At 48.0% G+C, this 27077-nt stretch overlaps 1 protein-coding gene across 1 annotated transcript in view; it reads left to right on the top strand.

The window, feature by feature from the left end:
- SYT6 (synaptotagmin 6) overlaps positions 1–20614 on the top strand; it is a gene marked incomplete at both ends in the record, with an annotated part of 34688 nt that extends 14074 nt beyond the window's left edge. Inside the window, 6 exons of the mRNA XM_084220770.1 lie at positions 4567–4900; positions 7942–8500; positions 12678–12798; positions 13644–13815; positions 14838–14988; positions 20543–20614. Coding sequence (XP_084076896.1) covers positions 4567–4900; positions 7942–8500; positions 12678–12798; positions 13644–13815; positions 14838–14988; positions 20543–20614 — 1409 coding nt within the window. The remainder of the gene's footprint in view (positions 1–4566; positions 4901–7941; positions 8501–12677; positions 12799–13643; positions 13816–14837; positions 14989–20542) is intronic.
- Between the last annotated feature and the right edge of the window lie 6463 nt (positions 20615–27077).

The following is a 27077-nucleotide window of genomic DNA, read 5'->3' as shown; positions in this document are numbered from 1 at the left end:
TATCCATGAATCTCTTTAATGACAGCACAAGCTACTTCACAGCAGTAAAAGTCAATGTTGCCACAATTAGACCACTATTGTCTTGCAGTTAATAGACTGCTCTAATCATGACTTTGTCATATTATTAATCGCTTTTGGGTTGGACTTTTGCTAATTATCCCCTTTGGTAACTCAGTTTAGGCATTAGGAAGTCAGCAGGGACATCAAGCTGAAAGGCAGTTGGACCATATCTCTTCATTAGCTCCCTTCCAGGATGAAACAAAAAGGGAGTTGTGCTGAGGAGCTGCTCTATGATACCATGGTGGGAAGGGCAGGACTCACCAAGGAGTGTTTGCCCCTTCCTCAGTTTTCTTTTAGCTTCACAGTTTTAAACTATAAACCATTGATTCTTTGTCCTGCCCTGGGCCATTTGTCTCTGATTTAAAGGCAATAGGAAGTAGTGACCTTGGAAATGTTGCAGGTTTGAGCTTTTTGGTGTGGTTCAGTAGCAAGGGGTTTGGGTGTTACAAAACCAGTAAAAACACAAACCAAGAAGCCAAGTCCAAGGAGAAATGGGATCAGTTTTGGGTGACTTTGAGGGAATCCAGTTTTGTTTGTACTCTTGGTGTCCTCATTGCTGTCAGCTTCAGGACTTTTCTATGGTGTTTTGATAACTAGTGGGGGATGAAATAGGTATATAATAAATATACAGGCTCGATGGCTTATCCTGAACATATCAGCTCAAGCAGATAGACCACAGAATCACAGAATCATGGAACATTGAGGGGTTGGAATGAACCTTAAAGATCATCTGGTCCCAAATCCCTGCCACGGGTAGGGACACCTCCCACTAGACCAGCTTTCTCAAAATCTTGGCCTGGCTTTGAGCACTTCCAGGGGTGGATCCTGTCAGTGTCCATGTCCATCCCTTCCCTGCTCCTCGTTGCTCAGGAGGGAGCTCTGTCACTGCTGCCCTGCAGCCAAAAGCATTTTCCAGCCGAAGGTTCCTCGGGGAAGCAGCGCTTGCTCCCAGAGGGAGCCAGGCTGGAAAACAACCATGTCAATTTGTGTTTGCAACCTCCTTCTTTTAAGCTTTATCTTTTCAATTACAAGCTGTAATAAGACCAATTTTCCAGTTTCTCCCATGTCTCCCATGGGAACTGGGTGAGGATGAGGGAGCAGCACTGAGTTCCACAGGACTGGGCTGAGGAACGGCTGGAGCTGCTCTGCACTTGTACCACAGCACTTACCTGATAACAAACTGGCAAATAACTGTGAATTTTTAAGAGGCAAACAGAACAAAACCATATTTCTTGTCATGTTTTTCCCCGGGTGGGACATTGCTCAGAATGATGATGTGAGTCTCCCTTGTGAGCAGTTGGGATCTGAGCTGTTCCTGCATTAGACAGAGCCCTTCCTCCCTGCTGGATGCAGGCACAGCTCTCTTTTCCCTCTTTTCCCTCTTTTCCCTCTTTTCCCTCTTTTCCCTCTTTTCCCTCTTTTCCCTCCTTTCCCTCTTTTCCTCACCCCTTGGATCCAAACCTTGAAAAAGGGGGGATAATATCAACCAAGGAGCTCATTCTTCCCCTGGGCTCAGGTGTCCTTTTGGGGGAACTGGCCTTACCTCCACTCATGCCAGGAAAACCAAAGCAGCCTCTGGCCCCAGGGCATTTTCTGTTAGGTGAGGAATTAACTTGTTTTTACAGTTTCTTGTAAGTTAAAGGACATTTAAAGCGTAGCATTTTCAATACCAGGTATTTTTTAGAAAGTAACAGGTATTTTCAAATTCATAAGAGAAAGCTCATTAAATCAATGAAGGTCAACTCTGTCCAATTGATATTTAAGTTTAATAAGTCACAAAAACGTCTTGAAGAATTCAGTGTCATCTTCAAACAACCCAATATTCTAAGCAGGCAGATGCTTAAAAACTGTCTGTAAAATTCTGATCCCTTCCACTCGTGCTCCGTGTCAGCTGTCAGAGGAAGGAGTAGGAGGTCATGCATAAAAGTATCTGTGAATCCTGTCAGATACATTATGAATGCCAGCCCTGCAAGGAGTGACAGGAACCAGGATCTTTCTCAAGCTGGCAACAGGTTTTCTGAAAGGATAATTGATTATTTCTGATGGTTCCCATTAATGAGCCTGGTGTGCTGGCAGAGACATGCAGCCTATAAAACTCCTTGGAATGGGTGGAAATATCTTTAAAAAATCTTCCCTGTCACGCAGCAATTCCCAGCAGTGAGAGATTCTGCATTGCAATGATTTCCTTTGCACCAACACAGAGGTATTTGCAAAAAGTCCAGGTTCTTGAGTTTTCTTATGAATGTTTGACACTGAGTTTCCTGGGCACAATTCCAAGATTTAACTCAAAGGATAGTGAAGTGGAACCTCTGTGCTCTCAGCTTTGGTGAGAATACATTTAGGTAAATCTCTGAGGAAGCTCTGCTGCTGGTACAACCTTATTTATTATTGACTAAGATGGGACCTGTTTATTCCCCCCAGCAGCGTTCTGTGTTTCCACCTCAGAGCTACAACAGAAAATAAATGACCTGCACAGGAGGCTGGAAAGGGAAAGAGAAGTTGCAAAAACCTCTGGGTGATGTTTATCCTTCCCATCCCATCCCTTCCAGCCCTTCCCTTCCAGTCAAAAACCCACGGGCAGCCAGGGAGTTTTGCCTGGAGCTCCTGCTGGATTTGCCAGGCTCAGTAATTTTGTGGAAAAACAAAATCCTCCAGGATATCAGAAACAACAGATGGCTCCCAGGCACTGTGCAGGGCTGGCTTCTTCGGGTGTGGATGTCACATTTTGTGCCTGGTGCTGCCTGGAGATTTCACTTATCCCAAATTTGCAGTGGCTGCTGCACTCCATGAGACACCTGAGCAAAATTTGATGGTACAAATGTGCTCCTGAGCACTTTGCTGTCATGGTTCACCAGTGGTGGGTGGGGGTTTGTTGTTTTGTTGTGATTGTGGGGTTTTTTTCCCATAATTTTTGCATTCAGCTATTTATTCAAGATTAAAACCTGGTCTTCCCTTATATTTCACAGTTTTTTCTCAGCCTTAACATCAAGGCAAGGTTAATGGGGGTCTGGGCAACCTGGTCTGGTGGAAGGTGTCACTGGCCATGGCAGGGGGTGGAATGAGATGATGCACAAGGTTCCTTCCCAAACCCAAACCATCCTGTGATTCTATGATCAAATGTCTTATTACAGCTTTACAAACCAAACTGCATGATCAAAGGGAACAGGAGGTGTTTTATGGCTCCTGTTTAAGGTAAAGCACATCAGGATTCACACTTAGAGCAGCTGTAATGCAGCCCAGAGAGGAGTTCAGAAATGCTCAGGGCATCCACCCCATTCCTTGGGGCTCAGGTGGGGAATTCAAACTCACACAAAGCATTTATGGTCCAGGAATAGACATAAATAGGATGGGTAAGAGGTACTGCTTGTTCCATATAAACTTTTGCAGGTTTTGGTGATTCTTTTGTCTTTCTGTCCTGACTAGCTCTTGTGTAAGTTAAGGGAATGTGGCTTTACTGGGCACTGCAAATAACACAGCCATCAAGGAATTGTCCATGAGCTCAGAGCAATTCATGATGGAATTCTCCACAGTCCTGATGCTGCAGACTGGCCTCCAGAACAAATCCTGCCTCCACCATCAGGGACTGGTATTCCTTGGAATCCTGAGCTCTCAAAGTTTTGGTCTGGATGAGGAACTGGGAATTAATACACTGTAGGAAAGGAAGCAAAAATAGCCAATGTTTTCTCTTTGTACAGATCTGTGAATCATTTCACAGCCTAGATGATGTGTGTATATATATATATATATATATTTATATACACACACACATATATATATATATATATATATCTTCATTTTCCATTTTTCCTGATTCGTCAGCCACACGTATGGAAGCTCTTTCCAGAAAAAGACTGAAATTCAGCACACATGAGGTAAAAGTGCCTCAGAGCAGCAGAGCACACACAGCTCCTGTGCTGCTCAGAATGAGGGAGGCTGTGTAGCACTTTTTGTACAAACTCCTGCTATGTTTGGTTTCTCTGCATCAGCAGCTTGTGATTATTTTTTCCTCGGCGTTGGTATTTATTTTGTATTCCCTATGGGCACATCTGGACAAGATGTGGGTGCTGATAGTACAATAACAATCCACTTCCAGGATTCTGGTAGATGGATTTTTTCGTTCCTGTGGCTGAGCAGCTGTGACACGAAGCAAAAAGGCACACAGCACCAAGCTTGTTTCTATCATGGAATTGTACAGATCTTGATTTCAGACTCAGCAGTTTGCTGATGCTGCAGAACAAACCAAGGATGGTATTTTATAGCCAGTTTAAACATCAGGGTGTAAAACTTCACAGTTCTGCCCATATGGAGACACCCATTTTCTCCCCAGGTGTGTCCTGAGCCTGTCAGGGGGTACTCACTTGGGCTTGGCTCTGAGCTAAGAGCTCTCCATTAGTTGTGATTTAAGTCAGCTTGGACCATTTCTTCCTTTTACTTACGATCTTCTCACCATCTGTCTCTTCTTCTCTTCTTTCCCATCCCTCCTGTCGCTGTCCTTGTCTCCCTCAGAGCTCTCCGTCAGCCTCCTTGCAGTGATAGTCATTGTGTGTGGCCTGGCCCTGGTGGCAGTGTTTGTGTTTCTCTTTTGGAAGCTGTGCTGGGTTCCCTGGAGGAACAAGGCCCTTTCCTCCCACCTGGCTGTGCTGCGGAGCGAGGCAGGCCACAAGGACAGCATGGCAGACAAGCTCAAGGACACGGGGGCCATCAGCTTCCTGGAGGCAGCTGTGAAGATCAGCCACACCTCTCCAGACATCCCTGCAGAGGTCCAGATGTCCATGAAGGATCACATCATGAGGCGCACGCGGATCCAGAGGCAAACCACAGAGCCAGCCTCTTCCACCAGGTGAGGGGTGGGGTGGGATCCATGGGATGGGGTGGGATCCATGGGATCCATGGGATGGGATGGGATCCATGGGATGGGATGGGATCCATGGGATGGGATGGGATGGGATCGGATCCATGGGATCCATGAGATCCATGGGATGAGATGAGATGAGATGAGATGAGATGAGATGAGATGAGATGAGATGAGATGAGATGAGATGAGATAGGATCCATGGGATCCATGGGATGGGATGGGATCCGTGGGATGGGATGGGATCCATGGGATGGGATGGGATCCGTGGGATGGGACAGGATGGGATCCATGGGATGGGATGGGATGGGATGGGATGGGATGGGATGGGATGGGATCCATGGGATGGGATCCATGGGATGGGATGGGATCCATGGGATGGGATGAGATGGGATGGGATGGGATCTGCAGATGGGCTGGGATGGGATGGGATGGGATGGGATGGGATGGGATGGGATGGGATGGGATGAGATGGGATGGGATCTGTAGATGGGATGGGATCTGTAGATGGGATAGGATGGGATGGGATGGGATAGGATCCATGAGATGGGATCCATGGGATGGGATCCATGTGATGGGATAGGATGGGATCCATGAAATGGGATCCATGAGATGGGACAGGATGGGATCCATGAAATGGGATCCATGAGATGGGACCATGAGATGGGATGGGATCTGCAGATGGGAGCTGCAGCTCCTCCTGAGGGGCAGCTCTGATGTCTGTGACAGTGACAGGATCCAGGGAATGGCTGGAGATGGGTCAGGGGTGTTTAGGGTGGATATCAGGGAAAGGTTTTACCCCCAGAGGGTGCTGGGCACTGCCCAGGCTCTCCAGAGAATGGGCACAGCCCTGAGGCTGCCAGAGCTCCAGGGGTGTTTGGACAGCACTGCCAGGGATGCTCAGGGGGGATTGTTGGGGTGTCTGTGCAGGGATAAGAGCTGGACTGGATGATCCTTGTGGGTCCCCTGCAGCTCAGGATATTCCATGATTCTGCTGGGTGGGGCTCAGCAGGGACACTGCTCTGTGAGCAGCTGGGAGGATTGTTGGATGGAGCCAGAGGTTCAGATACCATCAGGGGGACTAAAGAGAGCACCTACACAGCAGATTACTGTCCAAAGCTTGGCCATTAACCAATGAATGTGTTAAGACTGTGGCTCTTTTAAAAAATCAGGGATTCGAGCCCTGTTACTGCAACTTGACCTCATTGTGTCAAGTCACCCGCATGCTTTGGCCACTTTAATTTTGTTCCAACATGAGAGGCAGGCTGAAGTATCAATGATGTACCCTGTCAGACAGAATTAGACCTTTTGGCTCTCTCTCTCTGTTGTGGCTCCTGGCAGAAACAATTAGATCAGCACAATTGATGGATCGCTCGCTGCACAAGCCCTGAACCAGCTGTGCTCGGTGCTTGTGCTCAGATGGGGACAGAGACATCAACATCATCCTCAGGAAGTCAGGGAAAGGCTGTGTGAACCTCCCTCTCAGCCTGGACACTGAGGAGAGATTGGAATTAGATGTTAGAAAGGGGTTCTTTACTCAGAGTGAGGTGAGGCCCTTCCAGAGAAGCTGCCCCCATCCCTGGAAGTGTCCAGAGCCAAGTTGGGGCAACCTGGGATAGTGGAAGGTGCCCCTGCCCATGGCAGGGGGTGGAATGAGGTGAGCTTTAAGGCTCTTTTCCAATACAAACCATTCTGTGAAATGCAGCATCTCTCCTTGACACAGAAGGAGGTAAAACAGGGACAGGAAAGAGGGATCACAGGGTCCTGGCTGTGCCCCAGCACTTCTGTTTGCCTCGCTGGCCGTGCCTGGGATGTGCACAGGAGTGTGTCAGGGAAATCAGGCACTGCTCAGAAAATTGGCTGCACTTTTGCAGGATTAGTGAGGCACTGATGGCAGCCCCCTGTTTGAAGGAGTTGAGCTAGATCAGCACGGTGCCACCTGCATTTGTGAGCCACACTCTTTTATTTATCCACACTGCTTTTTGGGCAGCTGATTCCCTCTCTGCAGGCACACTCTCCTTCTGCTTTTATTACACCTTTCCAACAGAGGAGGAAAAAACCCTCAGCCAGCCTGAATTAGGACAAACAAAGTGGGACTTAGCTGTACGTGGGCAGGTTTCAAACACACTCTCTCCTTGGCAGGTTCCTCTGATTCACAGCCCAGCCTAACCCTGTCCAAAATACCTCTGAAGAGCCTGCCAAGGTCTCCAAGCACCACGTATCACTGAAGGCTAATGCTCTGGGTGTAGAGTTTTTGGTTTGGTTAAATAACTCTATAAACTGCTCTTGTAAACACCAGATAATCTGAAATAATGCCCTCAGTCCACAGAAAGCTTTTATGCTTTGTTCAGATAAGGCTTTGCTTACATACAGCTTGTGCTGGAGGAGAGCTCAAGGCAAGAGACTCTTCCTGACAAGGCTGTGCCTCCCTCCCTGTCAACAATTATCTATCAGTGTCTGATGAGTCTGTTGGAAAAGTCTGGAAGCAGCAATATCCAGCAAATCCAGGCTGGACAAGGCTTGAAGCAAACTGATAGTTGCATTCCCTGTGGCAGGGGATGCAATGAGATGAGCTTTAAAGCACTCTGAACCCAAATCATTCTGTGGTTCTATGAAGAAAGCCTCACTTTCTGAACTGGTTATGGTTCTCTCACTAAAAGAAAAAAAGCAAAAAAAAGGGGTTTCCTTGTCTGGGAGATCTTAGTGCCTGTATCTTGGAAGTGTAAGGACTGAGGTGGGGAAAGTCTCCACATGGTGCTGGGTAAGAAGTTGTTGGGGCCCATCTGTTCAGCTGTGGGCTGTGACTCGTGCCACAGGTGAGAAAACACAGCTGGTGGCAAATGCTATGGAATTTAGGAAATTTGCTGGATTGGTTCCTTGAAGGTTTTTGGAAACACCCGGTTTCAGTGCAGAGCTCAGGAACACCTATGGAGCTCTTTCTGCGCTGATCTTTGAGTCCAGGGGCGAAAAAGGACATGAAAGCCGCGTCCTTAGAAACCCACAGAGCTGTTGGTGTCTCCCTCCTGCAGGCACATCTCCTTCAAGAGGCACCTGCCCCGGCAGATGCACGTGTCCAGCATGGACTACGGGCTGGAGGCGCCGGCCGTGGCCGAGCAGCCCACCAGCATCGGCCGCATCAAGCCCGAGCTCTACAAACAAAAGACCGTGGACACCGAGGACCCCAAGAAAGAGGCAGAGAAAACCTGTGGGAAAATCAACTTCACTCTCAAGTACGACTACGAGAACGAGACGCTGACTGTCCGAATTCTCAGGGCTTTTGACTTGCCAGCCAAAGACTTCTGCGGCAGCTCGGATCCCTACGTGAAGATCTACCTCCTGCCCGACCGCAAGCGCAAGTTCCAGACGCGCGTGCACAGGAAGACTCTGAACCCCACCTTCGACGAGTCCTTCCATTTCCCCGTGCCCCACGAGGAGCTGGCGAGCAGGAAGCTCCACCTGAGCGTCTTTGACTTTGACAGGTTCTCCAGGCACGACATGATTGGAGAAGTTATCTTGGAGAACCTGTTCGAGGACTCGGACCTCTCGCGGGAGACTTCCATCTGGAGGGACATTCAGTACGCCACGACGGTGAGTATCTGCTGGGCAGGGTGGGGGTCTCCACAGGGATAAATCAATCCTCCATGGCTCCCAGCTGATGGGTTCCTCACCTCCTGTTAGCCCCAGGGACCTGCAGCCGTGGCCCAGCTCTCTGCTGTGTGCACAAGGGATGCCTTGGAGTGGCTTCCTTGGACAGAGGTTAAGCAGAGTTAAGAGGATAAAGTGGGTGTTTATTAAAGGCCTTTAACAGATACACCTGGGGCAGTCAAAAGCCTGGAAGAGACTACACCCAAGATGCACAATAGTCATGAGTTTCTCAGACAGATAAAAGCTTGGTCTGTTTGCACATCAGGGGTTAATTGTCCAGTTATAGCTTCAGGTAATGAAGTAATATTCCCCTGGTTTGCTTCTGCCCCCCATTCACTTTTGTTTATACTTTTTATACTTGGTCACCCACGGCAGAGGGTCACCTTGGTTCTCAGGCCTGGAAGGATTGTTTTGCCTGAAAAAAATGTGAAGAGAGCTGACTAACACTCTATATGGAGTTCAGAGTTCTACACTAGTGTAGTACAGCATCTGAGAATATAAAAGCTAAAAACTTAAGGCACCACGTGATCACAGTCAGGAAGAGCTCTGCAGGGTCAGTACCAGCCCTTTGGTGCTGAGAGGTGCTGGACGTGCTGCTGGCAATTCTTCCAGAGCTGGATTTGGATCTTTTAATAGTTCTGTTGAATTCCCTCTGGAAGAGAAAGCAAGCCTCAGAGAGGAAAAGTCCCAGCCCTTTCCGTGTCACACGGAGCTGGCAGGAGATGCCAAGTGCTCACATTGATCACTGAGTGCAGAGCAGTGACATTAACCTCTCCATAATAGCTGTCTGCTCCTCCACTGCCCTCCCAGGAGGATCTGCCTGGTCCTCAGGGCGAATGAACGATTGAACTGCTCTGCAGCTGGACACTAAATCAGCCATTGTCATTGTCATGTCACATTGTTATTCCTGAGACTGAAAGATGAGACATCCCCACCCCTGTGGCTGGAAGCGTGGGCCCTGTCACATCTTTCCTGGTGACTGGCAGGATGCCACAACTTGCAAAAATCTGTCCTGCAGCTTCCCTCATAGCTCATCTCGTACCTTTTGCTCCCCTGCTTTCTGTGCCGAGGAGGGAAGTGTCAAACACAAATATTTACTGTGGTCAGCAGTACCACAAGACATTTGCTTTGTAACTCCGGTGCTTTTTTCCTCAGCACCGTGATCCCCACCAGCTGAACCTCTTGGTGTCTTCCACCAGTGCTCCTTTTCCTGCTGCAGGGCTTCCAGAACCTTCTGACAGCTCTGTGAAGCCCAGCAGGTGTGCACAGCCCCTTGTCCTGTGCTGCTGTGCCCAACGGGGTCCCAGGGCACTCAGGGGACACACAGCACATCACCCACCCTGGAAGGGGGCTCAGGGGCTGGAGCTGTCCTGGGAGGGCATGGAGAGCTTTGGCCCTGGCAGCCTGAGGACACAGGGGTGGAGGTGGTGCCTGCCAGGCACCCTGGGGCAGTTCTGGGAGCTGCTGCTGTGCTGCCTTTTGAGCATCTTGCCTGGGAGAGCTGCAGGAAGGAGGCACAGGATCAGCCATGAGGAAAGCAACAGTTTGAGTCAGCAGGGTGCTCACAGCTCTTGGCTTCCAACCTGCAAACAGCCACGGCTGTTGTGATTGATGGGTGGTAATGAAAGCAGAAATGCTGGCAGAGAGGCAAGCAGGCACCAGGCACATCCTTCACCCAGAGAGGGGCTGCTGGAAGGGCAGCAGAGTGCACCTGATGTGCCCATGCCTCCTGGAGGAACCTGCCTGTTGGTTCTGCAAGCAATAGTGGATGCTTTCCTGGCTAAATAATCTCATTTAATGGGGGAAAACCCCACAAAAGCAGGTGGAGATACACCAGCAGAAGGGTTGTTGAGGGAAGAGCCTCCAGAGAAGGTGTGAGGGGTGCCCAGCCAGCACCATGCCCAAGGTGTGTTGAGCAGGAGCCCGGCAGAGCTGCCCCAGACACGTCCAGCACCACGTTTGGCGCCATCCCCTCATCCTCTCTGTGCCATTCTTAAGGAATGTGCTGCTCCTGGAACATCTCAGCCAGCTGTAGCACACCCAAGGACATTTCTGTTTAATCAAAATTGAGAAGGGTAAATACAGTTTGCACAAAACCCCAAGAAAGCTCTGGGTGCCTAATAATGCATGAGATCAATGGTGTGGGTAAGAAGGTAGGAACACACTTAAGAACTGATCTGCTCAAGTAGCCAGCACTCAGCTACTTAATTAATGACTGTACAGCTTGTGAATCAGGGAAACATCTTTGGTTTCAAGTCTATTGATTCAGAGCTTCCATTATTTCCTAAAAGGTACTGATATGAATTTTGGAAATGTCCCAGTGTCTAAAATCTGCAAGAAAATAATGTATCCACAGGACATGCTTGGCTCTCTTGTATTTATGGTTGCAAAGAAAAATCTCTTGACCTGATACAATGAGGTCAAAGAATAAATTATGTTCATTTTATACCCTGAATGGGTCCTCTCAGTGCAAGGAGAGGAATAGAAGATGAGATAGTGTCCAGAGGGTGCTCTCACCATCTCACACAGGACTGCTCTCCTCTGACATCTTGTCCAAGGTCTCCTGCCCTCGTCCCTCCCACACCAACTAAGAACAAAGAATGCATGAAAGAACAGACCCAATCAAAATTTTATATAATATTCATTAGTATTCTGCACATCTAAGTGGAATAAAGATTTAATCTTTGCCTTACCTGAGAATGAGCAGGAAATAATTTGGCAAAAACCTCATCCATCAACAAGATCTATTCCCCTAACACTTAGCAAAGCTTTAAGTGCATTTACTTGTCTTTCTAGTTCCATCACTCTACTCCTAACAGCCACAATTTCTCTTCAGCAGATCATTATATCACATTGAAAGGAATCAAACACACTTTCCCAAAATAAACTGGTTGTTTGCTCTACAGATGTGGGATCTGTATGTAGAAAAATAAGATTTTTTTTTTTAAATCCATTTTTAGAAGGTGTTTGGAAATCTTTCTGCTGACTTCAGATGATGATGCTTTCTAGTTTAAATCATACATTTGGTTTGTTTATTTTTCCCTGACTTCCCATGGGCAAGGCAATGATGGAAAGGGCTTTTAGGAGGTGTAGTCGATGAAGCTGCAGGTACAAGAAGTGCTAAGAGCCATGGATAAAAGTTATTTGATGGGGCACTAAAAGAGTAAATTGTGTTGGCTTCTGTGCAATCCTAAAGAACCAGACATTTCTGAGTGCCATCTGCTGGTTAATTCCCCATTTATACTCACAAACACACAGCCCCACGCTGTGCCTGCTCCTCGAGGGCATCTCAAAGGGCTTGGTGGTCCAAATGTGCACATGTCACAAACAAAAAGCTCAACAGACCCTTCTTGGCTGTCTTCTGGCTTAAAGTTTTACCTCCTAGATGGTAACTGCCCAAAAACTCACACTCACCTTCAGAGAAAACCACTGTGTAATGTTAAAGACATTTTCATTTTATGCAGAAATGTTGGGCACTGTCAGTCACAAACCTTCCTTACTGAATTCATCCCCGCCCACGGCAGGGGGTTGAAACTAGAATATATTCAAGGTCTCTTCCCACCCAAACTGGTCTGTGATGTTATGAACTGATGGCAGTGGCTGTCACAGAAAGTTTCTGAGGAGATTTGTGCAGCACACAGCTGGAGAACACGGCACCACTGCATGTCAGGAGCTCAACTTTCTGTCCCCTCACTGCGTTTGTCACATTCCTGGAGGATCCAGGCACCAGGAACATGTACAGTACATTCAAACAAGAAGACTTGATACTAATTTGATTTCCTCACTGCATTGATTTGGTGTGAGATATCCCATCTCCTCTGTGAGAGCAGTGGAGCAGGAGTGCTGTGCATTAGCTGTGCAGAGCTGGGAGGTTGCAACAGGAATCACAGACTCCACTGAGGCAGAGGAAGATTGTCCTTAACTAAGATGTGGAGGTGTAACCTATTTTTCCCATTATCTGTATTCATTTTTAGCCAAGTCGTGTTGGGGTGCACTTGAATCAAGTAAAATACCCTTTGCTACAAATGGCAGAGCAGAGGAAATGCTGGGGTGGAGGAGGAGGAGGCACCTGGCTGGTTCTGCACATTTCCAATAAAATCTGTTCTCTGCTTTATTGAAGGAAAGCGTGGACCTGGGCGAGATCATGTTTTCCCTTTGTTATTTGCCAACTGCAGGTCGCCTCACCTTAACAGTCATTAAATGCAGGAATCTCAAAGCTATGGACATCACTGGTTACTCAGGTGGGTGTTTGGTGGCTGAGGAGGATCCCCCTGCAGCCACATCTCCTCCTCTTCCCTCACTGTACCCTCAGTAGATGGTGGGTGAATACCTGGGAAAGCTTTGTCTGTGTTTCAAATGCAAACAAAATTTTTCAAATAGAAATTTGTCACTTTTTTCCCATCCCACTGGAGGGTTTGTAGGGCCAGAGCTCTGATCCATCTTGTCTTGGACACTTAGATCCCTTGGAACCCTTTATAGCCAGAACCAACTCTTTCACCCCAAGATCAGGAAAGGATCATGGCCCACCTGGATAAATCCCACTGGAACGTGCATTCCCCTGTGCAATGGCCAGTAGTCAAATCTGAGGATCACAGCCACCTAAAGACTGTTTGCACTTGCAGTTTCAAAGAGCTGACTTGCAAATTTAGCATGCACAAATTCTGGTTTTCATCATAAAATCCAATTTCTTTTCCAGACACCAACTTCAGATTACTTGAATTTCATTCTACAAAAAGCAGTAACAAAAGAGACCTTTGCAAAAAATGTTTCTGCTCAGCTGGAGCTTAATGCCATATGAAATGTCTGAGAATTGAGACTTCAGGTGAAGCCAGCTCAGCCTTTCTGCAAAAATAATAATGCAGTGCTGGTTCTCTGGCTCCTGAAGTTCAGGTCAACACCCACACCAGTATGAGAAATGGAGGATTTTACTGGTCTGCAAATAAACTTTTTTTCTAAAAGTCCATTTAAAGAGCACCTCTGGCTCATGGGAACTCACAGCCCGTCCTCTGATAAAGCTGTTTCTATATTGCAAAAGTAACAAAACACATTTTCATCAACAAAAGGTCTTCTATCTCTTCCTTCCTAGATCCATATGTCAAAGTGTCTTTGCTCTGTGACGGGCGAAGACTGAAAAAGAAGAAAACCACCATAAAGAAAAACACACTTAATCCCACCTACAATGAAGCAATAATCTTTGACATTCCCCCCGAGAACATGGATCAAGTCAGCCTCCTTATCTCTGTCATGGATTATGATCGGTAGGTGGGAGGCTCTGGAGAGCTGGAGGGGAGAGCATCCCATTGGGTGCAGATTTTCCAGCTCAAATGCAATTTTCCACAGTGTTTCCACAGTGTTTTCCTCGTGGCAGAGCTCAGTGGTATCCACCTGTCTCTGGTGATATATTGCTACAGCGACATTGATATTTATGGTTATGGAAAAATAACGAGTTTGGCAAGGCTGGTCCTTGCTTTATGGCATTTCCATGAGCAAGTGCCACATTCCCCTTGGTTATTTATTGTCCTGCAACCCATTTTAGAAAGCAAATAATGTCAGCCTGAGCAGCTCTGGGTGTATGAATGATATATTAAGGAAGCTGGGGTTATTCTTGCTGTAGAGCACTGCTCACACCTCTGTGTCTGGACTGACCTGCAGAAATAATTTAAAAGCTGCTGTAATTACCTGTGGGGATGGCAGGGCTGGGGCAGACACCAGAGCCACAGGCTCACCCAACAGCAGGGTGCAGGCTTTGCTTGGCCAGGTGTGGGCAGCCAGAGGGAGGGATGGATGGATGGATGGATGGATGGATGGATGGATGGATGGATGGATGGATGGATGGATAGATGGGGGATGGATGGATGGATGGATGGATGGATGGATGGATGGATGGATGGATGATGGATGGCAGATGGGGGATGGATAATGGATGGATGGATGGATGGATGGATGGATGGATGGATGGATGGATGGATGGATGGATGGATGGATGATGGATGGATGATGGATGGAGGGATGGATGGATGGGGGATGGATGGGGGATGGATGAATGATGGATGGATGGATGGGGGATGGATGGATGATGGATGGATGGATGGATGGATGGATGGATGATGGATGGATGGATGGATGGATGGATGGATGGATGGATGGATGGATGGATGATGGATGGATGGATGGATGGATGGATGGATGGATGGATGGATGGATCCATGGATGGATGGATGGATGGATGGATCCATGGATGGATGGATGGTGATGGTGCTCCTTCTCTGCTGTTCCTCAGGGTGGGCCACAACGAGATCATCGGCGTTTGCCGCGTGGGGGTCAACGCCGAGGGGCTGGGCAGAGACCACTGGAACGAGATGCTGGCTTACCCCCGCAAGCCCATCGCCCACTGGCACCCGCTGGTGGAGGTGAAGAAATCCTTCAAAGAGGTGTGTGGGAGTGTCCTTCCCTTCCAGTGCCTGTGCTGGGCGGGACTGGGCTGGCTCCAGGCTTTCAGAGAGCTCCTGCTCTCGCCTGGGATTTTCTGAGCAGAGCTGAGGGAATTTTCTCACCAGAAATGAACTCTAGAAAACAAGCACTTCTGTATTGCCTCGAAATAGCTCCTTGAGCTTGCAAGCGAGACTGAGAAGAACTGTATTTACAGATGTGACTGTTACATTTTGGGTTTTTCTTTTCTTTTTCTTTTTTTTTAACTTTTCCTTTTTAAATTAGAAATTGAGAGCAGTAAGGAAAGAGAATGCTTCTCTGATTGCAGAACAAATTGTCCAGGGATATTGCCTATTTCAAGTTTCAATTTTTCATCCTAAAAGATTTTTCTGTTGACTCATCTCCGAGCCTTTGAGGGAGAATAAATAGAACAAATGTAATTGCTCTAAGCATCTCCAGAGAAAGAGATTGACTTGATGCAGCCCCAGATGATAAAATAGGGCTGAAATGCCTGGGTACCATTTCGACCGTCTCTGGCATTTTCTTCCCCTTTGCACTCCAATTTCTCACGCTTCTGTGGAGCTCTTTGGCTTTGCCTGATTTAGGTCATAATTTCTGGAGGACAGAGATGTGGAAAAGGGCACACACGCCTTTGACACTTCAAGTATGAGAACAAAGCACCAGCATTTGAGGCCAGTGATACCATAATAAAAGCAATAAAGCCTCCCACTGTATCTGGGGCTGAGGGGGTATTTTCCCTCAAAGCCACAGAATAAGTACTTAACAAAAATCATCTCATTTTCCCTTGAAGTTGAGTGCTGAGCTGTGCTGAAAGACAGACATTGGGCTTGCTGAGACTCCACAGCAGTGAGAATTAGTGTATAAACCCTGTCTTTCTTTGAAATTTGCTCTTTACTCCAACAAGAAGGGGTGGGGAGGCCCTGGCACAAGGTGCCCAGAGCAGCTGTGGCTGCCCCATCCCTGGGAGTGCCCAGGGCCAGGATGGACAGGGCTTGGGGCAAAATGGGACAGTGGAAAATGCCCCTGCCTATGGCAGGGGTTTGGAACTGGATGATCTTTAAGTTCCTTCCCAACCCAAACCATGGCATGATTAAGAAGTCAGTTTGTGCTCAGTGCCCTCTGTCCCAGCCCAGGTTGGTTATGCACAAAGGAAAACCTGGCAGTTGATATTTTAGCTTAAGACACAGTGGAGGTGGATACATCACACAATGGACACCTGAAAATTCACCCTCCCTCGTTTGAGGTGATCTGTGAGCTCACCTTGAATCAGCACAGGGATCAGCTGGGCAGGGCTGGGGTGAGTCAGAGCAGAATTAAACCCTTGTGCACTTTGTGTGCAGTGCCATCTCTGCCTTTGGGCACTGAGCAGCACCAGGATTTCATTCCCCTTCCCCTCTGGGCCTGGCCAGGAGCCACATCTGGGCAGGCTCTGGTGTCACCTCCCACTGCCACGGGGAGCTGGGCACCAGCAGCCACAAGGTTTCAGAAGAAATGGGATTGATCTCTCATTTGATCTCTTGGCATCTGTAGCACCTCACAGTGTGACACCAGCTGCCATGGCTGACCCAGGGGCAGGAGCTCCTTCTCCAGGTTGCAATTTTTATGGCTTTACTGCACGATTTTTCGGATGCAGATGGGGTTTTGAAAGAAAAACTCCTGTAAAGTTTTTGAAAATCAACTAAGAAAAAAGTTTAAAAAGGCATTATTGTTATGATGAAACACAGAGAAACCAAGGAAGACATGGAAGATGACTCACCTTCTAAAATATACTTTGAAAACCATGGCTGAGCCCCCAAGACTCTGGAAAAAAACTGAGTGAATCATTTCACCCCTCAATGCACAGGTCAGGAGCTCTGCTTAAAAGGAAAGAAAAAGCCCTCTGATCATCTGTTCTGGTATTTCTGCCACAAACTGGTGCAGAGAGCCAGCAAGCAAATGGTCCCTGTGTTTATTTGCCCTTTTAGGTTTTAGCACTGCTGTCTGCAAATCCCCAGTGCAGCCTAAAAGAAAAACCAAACAGAAAAAGCACAGGCTCCTGGGGAGAAATTAATGGGAAATGGTATTTGTTGGTTATAAGACATTGTATCACCTTTTCCATGTCGTGTTTGAGTATCTTTGAAAAGGAACTTTGGGGTTTTTGCTCCTGTAATCCCAGCTCTGAGTCTCTGTGCAGCTTCTCCAGGCTCTGTGGGCTGCTGGCTGTCTGTCCATCTGCCCTGAGCATGCTGGGGGAGAACTGCTGGCCCTTCATGCCTTCCTCACCTTTGTGGGGGTGACCTCAGGCTGTGCTGGCATCCTCAGCCATCATTCCCATCTTCCTCTTTGTCTTTTTCATCTTCCTCTTCTTCTTCTTCTTCTTCTCTTTGTCTCTTCCTCTCTGAGCGCGTTTGTACCGGGCAGTAAGTGGAGCATTTGCTTCCCAGTTGATCCTCGTGATGGTCTCTGTGTGCTTTGAACATCAGGAACAGCCTCTGGCTCCATCCAAATCCTCCCTAATTGAGTGCTTGACCTCAAACCAAGGCGAGGGAGCCGGGATTGAATTGTCCCTTTGATGTCTAAATGGAGGGATGGGTGACTGGAGCTGCTCCAGGCACTGCCATCTCCCCTTGTTGTGGCTGGGGTCCCACCCTCCTCCCCACCCCTCAGGGGGTAGAAAAGTGTGGGGATATGAAATTTCTTTGCTAACCAACACCTTGTCTGGTGTGCCTTGGAAAAGCTTTGGCCGGGAGAAGGAGGTCCCGCCATATTTTGATTACAGCTCAGAGTCACGATTTCTGCTGAATTTACCAGGAAAATGTCACCAGAGCTGTGCTGCTTCAAGGGGACAGCCTCTTACCCTACCACAGCAGGGATGGATGGATGGATGGATGGATGGATGGATGGATGGATGGATGGATGGATGGATGGATGGTTGTGCCTGTGGTGTTGGACCAACAGCCTCCTCCTGTGTTGAGCCATGATTCTTTGTCCACCACGAGGACCTGGGCAGCTCCAGCCTGTCCCAGCAGCCCCAGTGCTGGGCTAACATGGCTCAACCCCTCATTTCTGTGCCACTGGGGCCCTTCCTCAGGAGCTGGTGCCACTCCCTCTTTGCTTTCACGGCTGGAAAAGCCTCCAGTGAAAAGGGAAACACTTCGGATGCACATCATGTCTTTGGTTGCTCCATATTTATCAACAGTGAATAACAAACCATAATGACTGCACTTCTCTAATGACCATCATCATTAAAGAGGGAACATGGAGAACATGTGCAAATGAATCATTAATTGCAGGCTTTTAAGCGCTATCCTCCTCACACAGATGTTCAGAAGGCGAGTTTCTGAGCAGAAAGGGAGAATCCCTCTTTGTGGGGTTGTTCTGACAATCCATTCTTCCCCTCAGCACAAGCTGTTCCCAGTGCTCAGCCCCGAGGCCCCGCTGGCAGCTGCTCCCTCCCTGGCTCCTCCAGCCACCTCACCCGTGTTCCTCCCGCATTCCTCCACCCTCCAGCCAGCTCCAGGGGTGTGTGCACAAAGGGAAATCGAAATTACAGCTCATTCTTCCAGGATTTGAAGGGAACTTCTGAAAATGGGGATTTTCCCTGTGATCTGTGAAAGACAAAACCCTGGAATCGCGGGGTCGCGTCATCGGCGCGATGCAAAACGGGTCTTTGATGCTGCCAAGTGCCTCAGACATTCAACATTTATTTGTTTAAAACATTGCTCCAGATAAAAACTGTTAACTCTCCTGAGAGCCAAGTCATGCCCAGAATGAAGAATAATCATTTTTTTAAAAATAAGCCCTTCCAGACTTCTGGGCTTGTTTGATTTTGATTGAACTGGTCCCGGTTTCTGACTGTTGGCTCCACAGTGCATGGCTCACCTTTTCTAATTAAATGAAGAAAAAGTATCTCCAGGTTCCTCTCTGGTTGTTTGGACCTATCCTTGGAAGAGTTTTCATCACATTTTTGGAGTAGCAATGCTGTCATTGTCATGCAGACAGCACGAGGCAGAGAGCATGGGGAAGGCTCTGCCAAAAGCACATTTCTGTTGTAATTTCTGCAATCTGTTCCCTGGCAATTCTCATGGGGAGGTTGTACCCGTATTATCAATTCCTCAGGGATTTCAGACAATTTTTTTGACATGAGAAACATAGAGGAAAGTGTTTCCTTACCTTAAGGCAGCTGTTTGGCAGGACAAGCTTCACATCTTCTTCATTCATTAATTTCTGCTCAGCCCTGATGAAATCGAGGCAGTTCAATGCAAACCTGTGCAGTGAGTTATTTTACACTGGTCTCTTTGGGGAAGGAAATTGGCCAAATTGGCCAAATTTTTGACCACTCCAAACCCCTGGAGCACCTGCAAGGAGCTGCTGGCCCTGCTCAGTCTCCCTGTGAGCACCAGGCTGCTGTTCTCTTGTTTTCATTCAAGATGGTTTTGCCAAGGCAAGGGTGAGGTCTGGTTCCCCAAGTGAGTTTTCACCCAGAGAAATGAAACTCATACATGCTTAAACATTAATATCAGCCAGCAAAGAGTTTCTGCTGATGTGGGAGGGGAGGGAATTGATCCAGGCAGTGGAAATCCTGCCTCCCGTTGTCTCTGGGAGATGTCTATCATTTGTCACTGGAATTTAATATAACAAGATGGTGAGACGGGCAAGTGCTCAAAAGCTTCAGGAATAATGGGTTTGAATTATGATAACAGCCCCCAAGGAAGATAACAAATAATTTATGATCCCCTAAATATGGCAAAAAAAAAAAAAGTTTGCTCCATCCACCGAGTCTCTGATCTGATTTTCCCTTTGAGAAATGTCTCTGGTGCTGTGGACAGAGCTGCTGTGGAGTAAAAATTACCAGACTGGAAAGACTCAAGTACTTCTGAGCTTAGACAGTATTTTTAAACCAAAAAGACAACAGCAATAAAGCAGGGAAAAGCTGAGAGCACTTTGTCTTCACAGCACACACAGACACTGTTTATTTTCCTTTTTGTTTGGTGAGGAATCCTCACAATTGAGAATTGATTTACAAAGCAATAAAGTAAATTGTTCTGCAATTCCTCCTGAGTGGTTAAACACGGGCATTGCATAAATTGGAACTTGTAGAGCAGAAGAGAGCACAGCGGGGATGGGATGGGATGGGATGGGATGGGATGGGATGGGGTGGGATCCATGGGATGGGATGGGATGGGATGGGATGGGGTGGGATGGGATCCATCCATGGGATGGGATCCATGGGATGGGATGGGGTGGGATGGGATCCATCCATGGGATGGGATCCATGGGATGGGATGGGGTGGGATGGGATGGGATAGGATGGGATGGGGTGGGATCCATGGGATGGGATGGGATGGGATGGGATGGGATGGGGTGGGATGGGATGGGATGGGATGGGGTGGGATCCATCCATGGGATGGGATGGGATGGGATGGGATGGGATGGGATGGGATGGGATGGGATGGGATGGGTATACTGAGGAAGAGGAAATGGACAACACAGAATTGGGAATAATCCCAGACCACCTCTCCTGTTTGATTAACTTGATTTCTCCTCTGTCCCCAGTGGCACGGCCGGGCAGCGAGCTTCGACAGCCAGGGCTCCTGTCCCTCCCCCAAACCACCCCCCACACCATGATCTGGAGCAGGGACAGCAAAATGGGACTAAACCAAGTAATTTTTGCACTTGGCCTTCAGTCTCAGTGGTTGCTGAGGGGCGGTGGCAGCAGCGGGACTTTCCGGGCTAGTTGTTCCTGCGTAAGTAAAGGTAGAAACCCGTTTTGTGGTCAAATATGTTTTTGTCTAATATGTCTCCCAAGGTGATGTTATTTTTGTGGCTTTTGCTGTACGGATCTGTTTCCAGAGGGAGAAGTTGGACTGAGATGTGTGCTGGGAGTTTGGTCTGTAAAATAATGTGTAAAATAGTTTTTAGTGTGTGTGAAGGCTGGCAAGGGGCCAGGAGGTGTCTGCAGAGAGCAGAGGTGGCCAGGACAGGGGACAGGGGACAGTGGCCACTGGAAAGCTGTGGCAAAGATGGGAGAGACTCTTCCAAGCCACCAGCAGCTCCATCCTCGTGGTCAGCCCCAGCCCTGCAGAGTGTCCCCAGGTTTCCTGTTCACGTAGAGGTGTCCATGAGCTCTTAGAAGTTTGTGCAGTGTGTACCCCATAATTCCTTTTGTCATATATTTAAAAAATGCTGTTGATTCCTCAGGAGGGGAACCCTGGGTTTTTTTCCCCTGTATCTGAAATCTCCCCAGAGCTATTTGCATGAACAGTTTTTTCAGCCCCCTTTGTAGCTGCTGCTCATCCCCCAGGACATCCCCACGTTATCTGGAGTGGAGAGAATGGCGTGGCCACAGGTGGGATTCAGAAAAAAAAGGGGAAGGTGTTACAGAAATGGGTGACAGCCCTGCATGATCACTGGGTCTCCATTTCTTATCCAAGTAATAAAGGGTGACCCAAGCGGCAAAGGGAAATACAGAAACATGACTGATGTTAAAAAAAGCTTCCAAACTTTTTTCTATAGACTGTCAGCACTTTCTTAAAGAATAAAGTTTCTCAGCCCAAGCCCTGAAGGAAGGTCGAGTTCTGGAAAAAAAAAAACCCGAAGCTTTGCTGGTTCCTTGGCTGCAGAAGCCAAGAATGAATTTAGAAAATCCCAAGCACTGGCTTTACAGCTAAATCAGCTGATCTTTATCAGCCAGCTGTGGATTTTGGACACTTTCTCATCCTGGATTTTTCTCTGAGTTAAGAAGCGTGTTAGTGCTGTTTATTCCACCCTAATTAAATTAGGCAAAAGCAAATGTTTTGGTTTGAAGGTAGAATTTGCGAGCAAGGCAGCCTCAGGTTAGCAGGACTGTGTTCATCAGCCACAATCCTCAGGTCAACTTCAGTTCCCATTTTCCCAAATGTCACCACGTCACCCCTGGCTGCACATCAGGGCTGGCACAGAGGGCTGTTTGCATTGCTCCTGGGTGAGATGAATCCTTTGTTCAGTGAAGGGTAAATGCATCATTCCTCATCACACCTTGTGTCTTAATTCTCTTTATGTGCCACATGCTATAGGAGCAGAAACTCAATAAAATGATTTGATTTGTAAGTGCTGCCCTGTCTGGTGGAATATTTCCTCCTGTGGGAGCAGGAATTGGGGGTTGTGTGGTTTTGGATGGGTGCAGTGATCACAGTGGGTGCCACAAAATGTGGCAGTGGCAGAGCCTGGCACGGTGTGGGGCTGGGCAGGGGCACAGGGTGGCATCTGCAGCTCCTGCCTGGGCTGGGACAGCCACACCATCCCAGGGACAGCCCCTGAGCACCAGCTGCAGCAGCAAAAAGTGCATTCCAAGCACACTGCCACAAAAAAAAGTGGTAAAACTGCATTGGTTTCCCAGCACAGAGTGTTCTGCTGGGGAGCAAGGGGAGGACAACCTTCCTGAGACCATCATCCTGTCTGTGTTTAATTAAGGGGATGAGTTTCTGGCCATTAAAACTGATTGACTGGGTGGGTCAAACACTGGCCACGAGCCCCTGGACCTTTGCCTGAGCTGGAGGAGCCTCGGGGGAGCAGGGCACTGAGCTGGCAGTGCCTCTGGCAGGTTGGCAAACCAAAGGACAAGACGTCCCCAGAAGAAGCCACAGCAGTCCCAGCTGGTGGCACTTGACAATCATTAATTGCAGCAACCCACTCAAATCCTTTTCTTCTCTAATCCAGGCTTTTTGGGTTTTGGCTTTCTCTGTATAATCTCCATCTTTTATCCATTCTCCTTGTTATCGAGGATTTAGTCAAAACATACGTGGGGTTTGACACAAAGCTGCTATTTTTAATCCTTGCTTCACACAGATAATCAATTTCCACTCAATGCTGGCTGTCACTTGCATTGCTGGAAAACTGGATCTCACGTTAGTGAATAACACCCACGCCTGCTTGGCTCAACCCCCCCTTCATTTAGATTTGAAATGCTGAGATTTTGCCACATCCCTCAGCCAGGGGATAATCAGCCCATTGTGTGTGTGTGTCTTGGGAGGGATTGGTCACACTCATGGGGACGAGCTCCACACAGCAGGGCAAACACTTCCCTTCCATGCAGGGGGGAATTAGAGCCCTGGGAAGGAGCTGAGCCCAGCACAAGTGCCATGCCAAAGATTTGTTGAGTTGTTTTCTTGCTCCTCACTTGCTGCTCTTGACCCTGTAATAGCAACTCATGGAGACATTTCAATTATTTCCAAGCAAAATAAGGAGGGTCACCCCAGGGCCACATCCCACAGGAGGCTTGGCCATGCTGGGGCTCCTTTGAAAGTCCCTGCAAAGGGGAGGATGCTGCTGCAAGCAGCCACAAATGAATACTCTGTTTTATTGAGTAGTGCAAGCAAAATAAACACATGGAGCATTCCCAGACCTTCCTTTCATTTTTTTTCCTCCTTTCTCTTCAGTTTTAGTCTCACAGTCTCCATTTTCAGCAAGGATTGGCTGCAGGGAGGGGAGGGGACACTGCAGGGAGGGTGGCCAGGGTTGGTTTCATGTGGGGATCAGGGACAAGGAAAATCCCACGGGTCCAGCGCACTGCAAGGGCTGGGAACTGTCCCAGCCTTGCTCCTTCCCACCAACTGGACAACAAAAGAAGTTGTATCTGAAAAAAAAAAAGGTGGGAAACATCCAGTGGGTCTGAGTTCCAGACATGAAATTCCAGACTGGTTTGTGTTTAAGGGACATTAAAATCCATCTCATTCCATCCCTGCCATGGCAGGGACACCTTCCACTATCCCAGGGTGAGCCAAGCCCTGTCCAGCCTGGCCTTGGACACTTCCAGGGGCAGCCACAGCTGTGCCAGGGCCTCCCCACCCTCCCAGCCAAGAATTCCTTCCCAATATCCAGCCACGGTGATATTCTCCACTGCTGGCTTCCCACTGATCACATCGTTGTGCAATGAGGTTCTTTCATACATCAGCAACACATTTGTTTGGCAAAGTGGAGAATCTTGTCACAACAATTTATATTTAGTCTCCAAATGTGGCCTTTAATTGCTAATTACAGAATGCTACTCACAGGTTGGCAAATCACACACACCAAAAAGAAAAAGCCAGTGAGAAAGAAAACAACTGGAGGTTTAAAAAGGCTTAAGAAATAAACAAACGTGGTCTTTAATTATCTTAGGGGGGAAAAATAGCAGCTGAGAAACAAATGTAACTTCAATATTGATGTTGAAGGTGGGAGTGTCACAGCTGCCACAGCAAGGCAGTCCCCAGGGCTGGGAATCACTAATTCTGCAGGAAGCTTTTGGGAACAAGAGTGGCAAAGCCCACCTGGATGGCAGGAGCTGCAGACAGGGACTGACAGCTGGGGCTTCTGGGGCTCTGGGTCACAAACCCAGCTTTGGGATGCTGGGAGCAGCAGGGAGGGCAGTGCAGGGACACTTGGGACATTCCTGGATCCCAAAGCCAGCTTTGGGATGCTGGGAGCAGCAGGGAGGGCAGTGCAGGGACACCTGGGACATTCCTGGATCCCACCACTCCCAAGGGTGACCCAGGGGGGACAGGCAGGGCTTTGTGGGGACCTCCCTGGGCTCAGCTCTCTGGCAGGAGCAGCTTTGTGTGCTTTGATTTCTATTTTGTTTTATTTTATTTCTTCACAAACCTTTTATTTACACATAATTCTTGATTAGCCTGTGAGGAGCATTCAGTCAATGGGCTCAGTCCCAAACACATCCCAGTCCTCCTTCAGTCTTTAGTTCAAGCAATGTCAGTCCAGATAATTTTATCTTGGCTTGCAAGATAATAAATTAGACAGAAAATTATATATAGCTCATTGGAGAAAATTACAGCCCTGATCCTCGAGATCCTGATCTCAATCCTCTGTTTGTTCTTCACTTTTACTACTTCTGTTATTTGCCCTCCTAATTGTGTCTCTAATTAGGCAACCCCAGACTTCTCAATCTCATTTTGCCAGAGGTTTTCTCCCCCAGGGGCCTCATTGTTCTCCCTGCCATTAAGATTATCCATCAGTACAGTTGTGCACTTATTGAAATGCCAGGTCAGGATCTCATCTCTGCTTCGAGTTCCTCACTCAAGGATGCTCTCCCTGGGCCTGCAAACCCTGGCTGCCATTTCCAGGGAGTCTCAGCTCCTGCCTGAACAAGCCCAGGGGTGCAGGGGGTGGGATGCTGCTCCCTGCACTGGATATCCCAGGAGAGCTGGGCTGTCTCTGCACAGAGCAGGAGATGCCAGCTGGATTAGTACAAGGGGGAATGGTTTGAAACCAAAAGAGGGGGTTTAGTTTAGATATTAGGAAGGAATTCTTGGCTGGGAGGGTGGTGAGGCCCTGGCACAGCTGTGGCTGCCCCTGGATCCCTGGAAGTGTCCAAGGCCAGGCTGGATGGGGCTTGGAGCAGCCTGGGACAGTGGGAGGTGTCAGGGTTGAAACTGGATAATCACCATCCTGTGATTTTGTGATTCGTTTGGCAATGAGAAGTGATGCAGTTTGCTCCTTTGCTGGCCTGAGTATCACTCCAAAATCCACTTTGACAGGAAGCCAGAGCTGCAGGTGAGCCTGGGAGAAGTGGAATTTGTCTCCTCTTTGCAGACGCACAGACTTGGATATTCTGGATTTCTGTTCAACAGCCAGAGGCATCCCAGGAGCCCTGCCTGGCTCTCAGACTTTCATCAGCAGTGCTACTTAAATGTACAAGAAATGTCTTTTTTTTTTTCCTGGACTTTTCCCAAAGATAATTTGTAATTATATTTTACAGCTTTTTAAATATATATATATATATATATACTTAAGACAGTGCGTTAGTCATGCAAATATAATTACATATTTCACGTTCCCATGTCATTTTTAATTAAAAACATGGTATTTAAAGCACGTACATTTAAAAAAATCCAGTATAGGGTTATATTAAAAATGCAGTTGGCTACAGCTAATGAAGTACCTGGATGGGCCAGGACAAACAGAGCCTGCTCCGTTGCCGTGGGAACAGCCGAGAGCACCGCGGCACCCGAAATACCGGGGAAAATGTGACTGGGGACAGAACCAGCCCCAGCCCCAGCCCCAGCAGCCTTTTCCTGGCTGAAAATGGGACTGGGGACAGAACTCTCAGGCTCTGAGTTGTTGAAATGGCTCCCGAGGTATTGAAAAGTCTTTTTTTCCCAGCCCCGCGCTCGAAGAAGTAGTTGGGATTTCTCGGCTCAGGTTCTCAAGGTTGTTCATTTTCTCTTATCTGTCACAATCTTCTCTGACCTGCTGAGATCTGTCCAGCAGGTCAGGTTGAGGCACACTGGCCACCCTCAGGGTGGTGTTGGCTTTTTATACCAAGAACTACCTGTACTTTATTTACAATAATTTCCCAATACCCATCACCTCTGTCAGACAGTCTGTCTCTACTCTAAACCAATCCAGAAGTGTCACCATCCCAGCAGAGGATGGAGGACAAGAAGAAGAAAGACAGAACACACCCAGATTCCCCCATTTTGCCTCTTGAACCCCCATTCTAAAAACCCCAAAATTCAACATTTCACCCTGTGATAAATTCACTCTCATTCTGTTCAAACCCTTGTGGCTTTCACACAAAGTTGGTGATTGTTTCCATGGGTTAAAATCCAAGGCACAGGTGTCTTTGACTCCGTGCCAAGGTCTCTGAGCCCCCTGCCAGGGTCTGGAATCACCCAGGGCAGCCAGAGGAATGTCCTGGGTTCTGACACAGAACCAGCCCCAATCCCAATCCCAGCAACTTTGTTCTGGCTGAAAAAGTGCCAGATGTGCACATCTGTGCCAGATCCCATCTCCCAGGGCTGGAGGAGCTGTTGTGGGTGGTGGAGTGGCCATCCCAGTGCTGGAGCCCCACAGGAATGCAACATCAATATTGGAGTTACATTTAATTCTCAGCTGCTATTTTCCCCCTAAGATAATTAAAGCCCACGTTTGTAGCCGCATTTCTCTTCCCAGAGAAAAGCAAGGCACAACTTCCCAAGAATATTTCTGGCATTCACATTCTCCAAACCTCAGAGAAAGAAAAAACCAGTTCTTATCTCATTTCTTATCTCATTTACTGCTCCTGTGTTTTGGAACAAGTGGAATCCATTGTGGAAGACTGATGACCTGGAGGGAATTG

The sequence above is a fragment of the Fringilla coelebs genome, assembly GCF_963513975.1.
Source record: "Fringilla coelebs genome assembly, chromosome: 23".
In the NCBI taxonomy this organism is placed as follows: Eukaryota; Metazoa; Chordata; class Aves; order Passeriformes; family Fringillidae; genus Fringilla; species Fringilla coelebs.
Note: the sequence above shows the minus strand (reverse complement) of the source record. Positions and strands in the feature narration are given on the sequence as shown.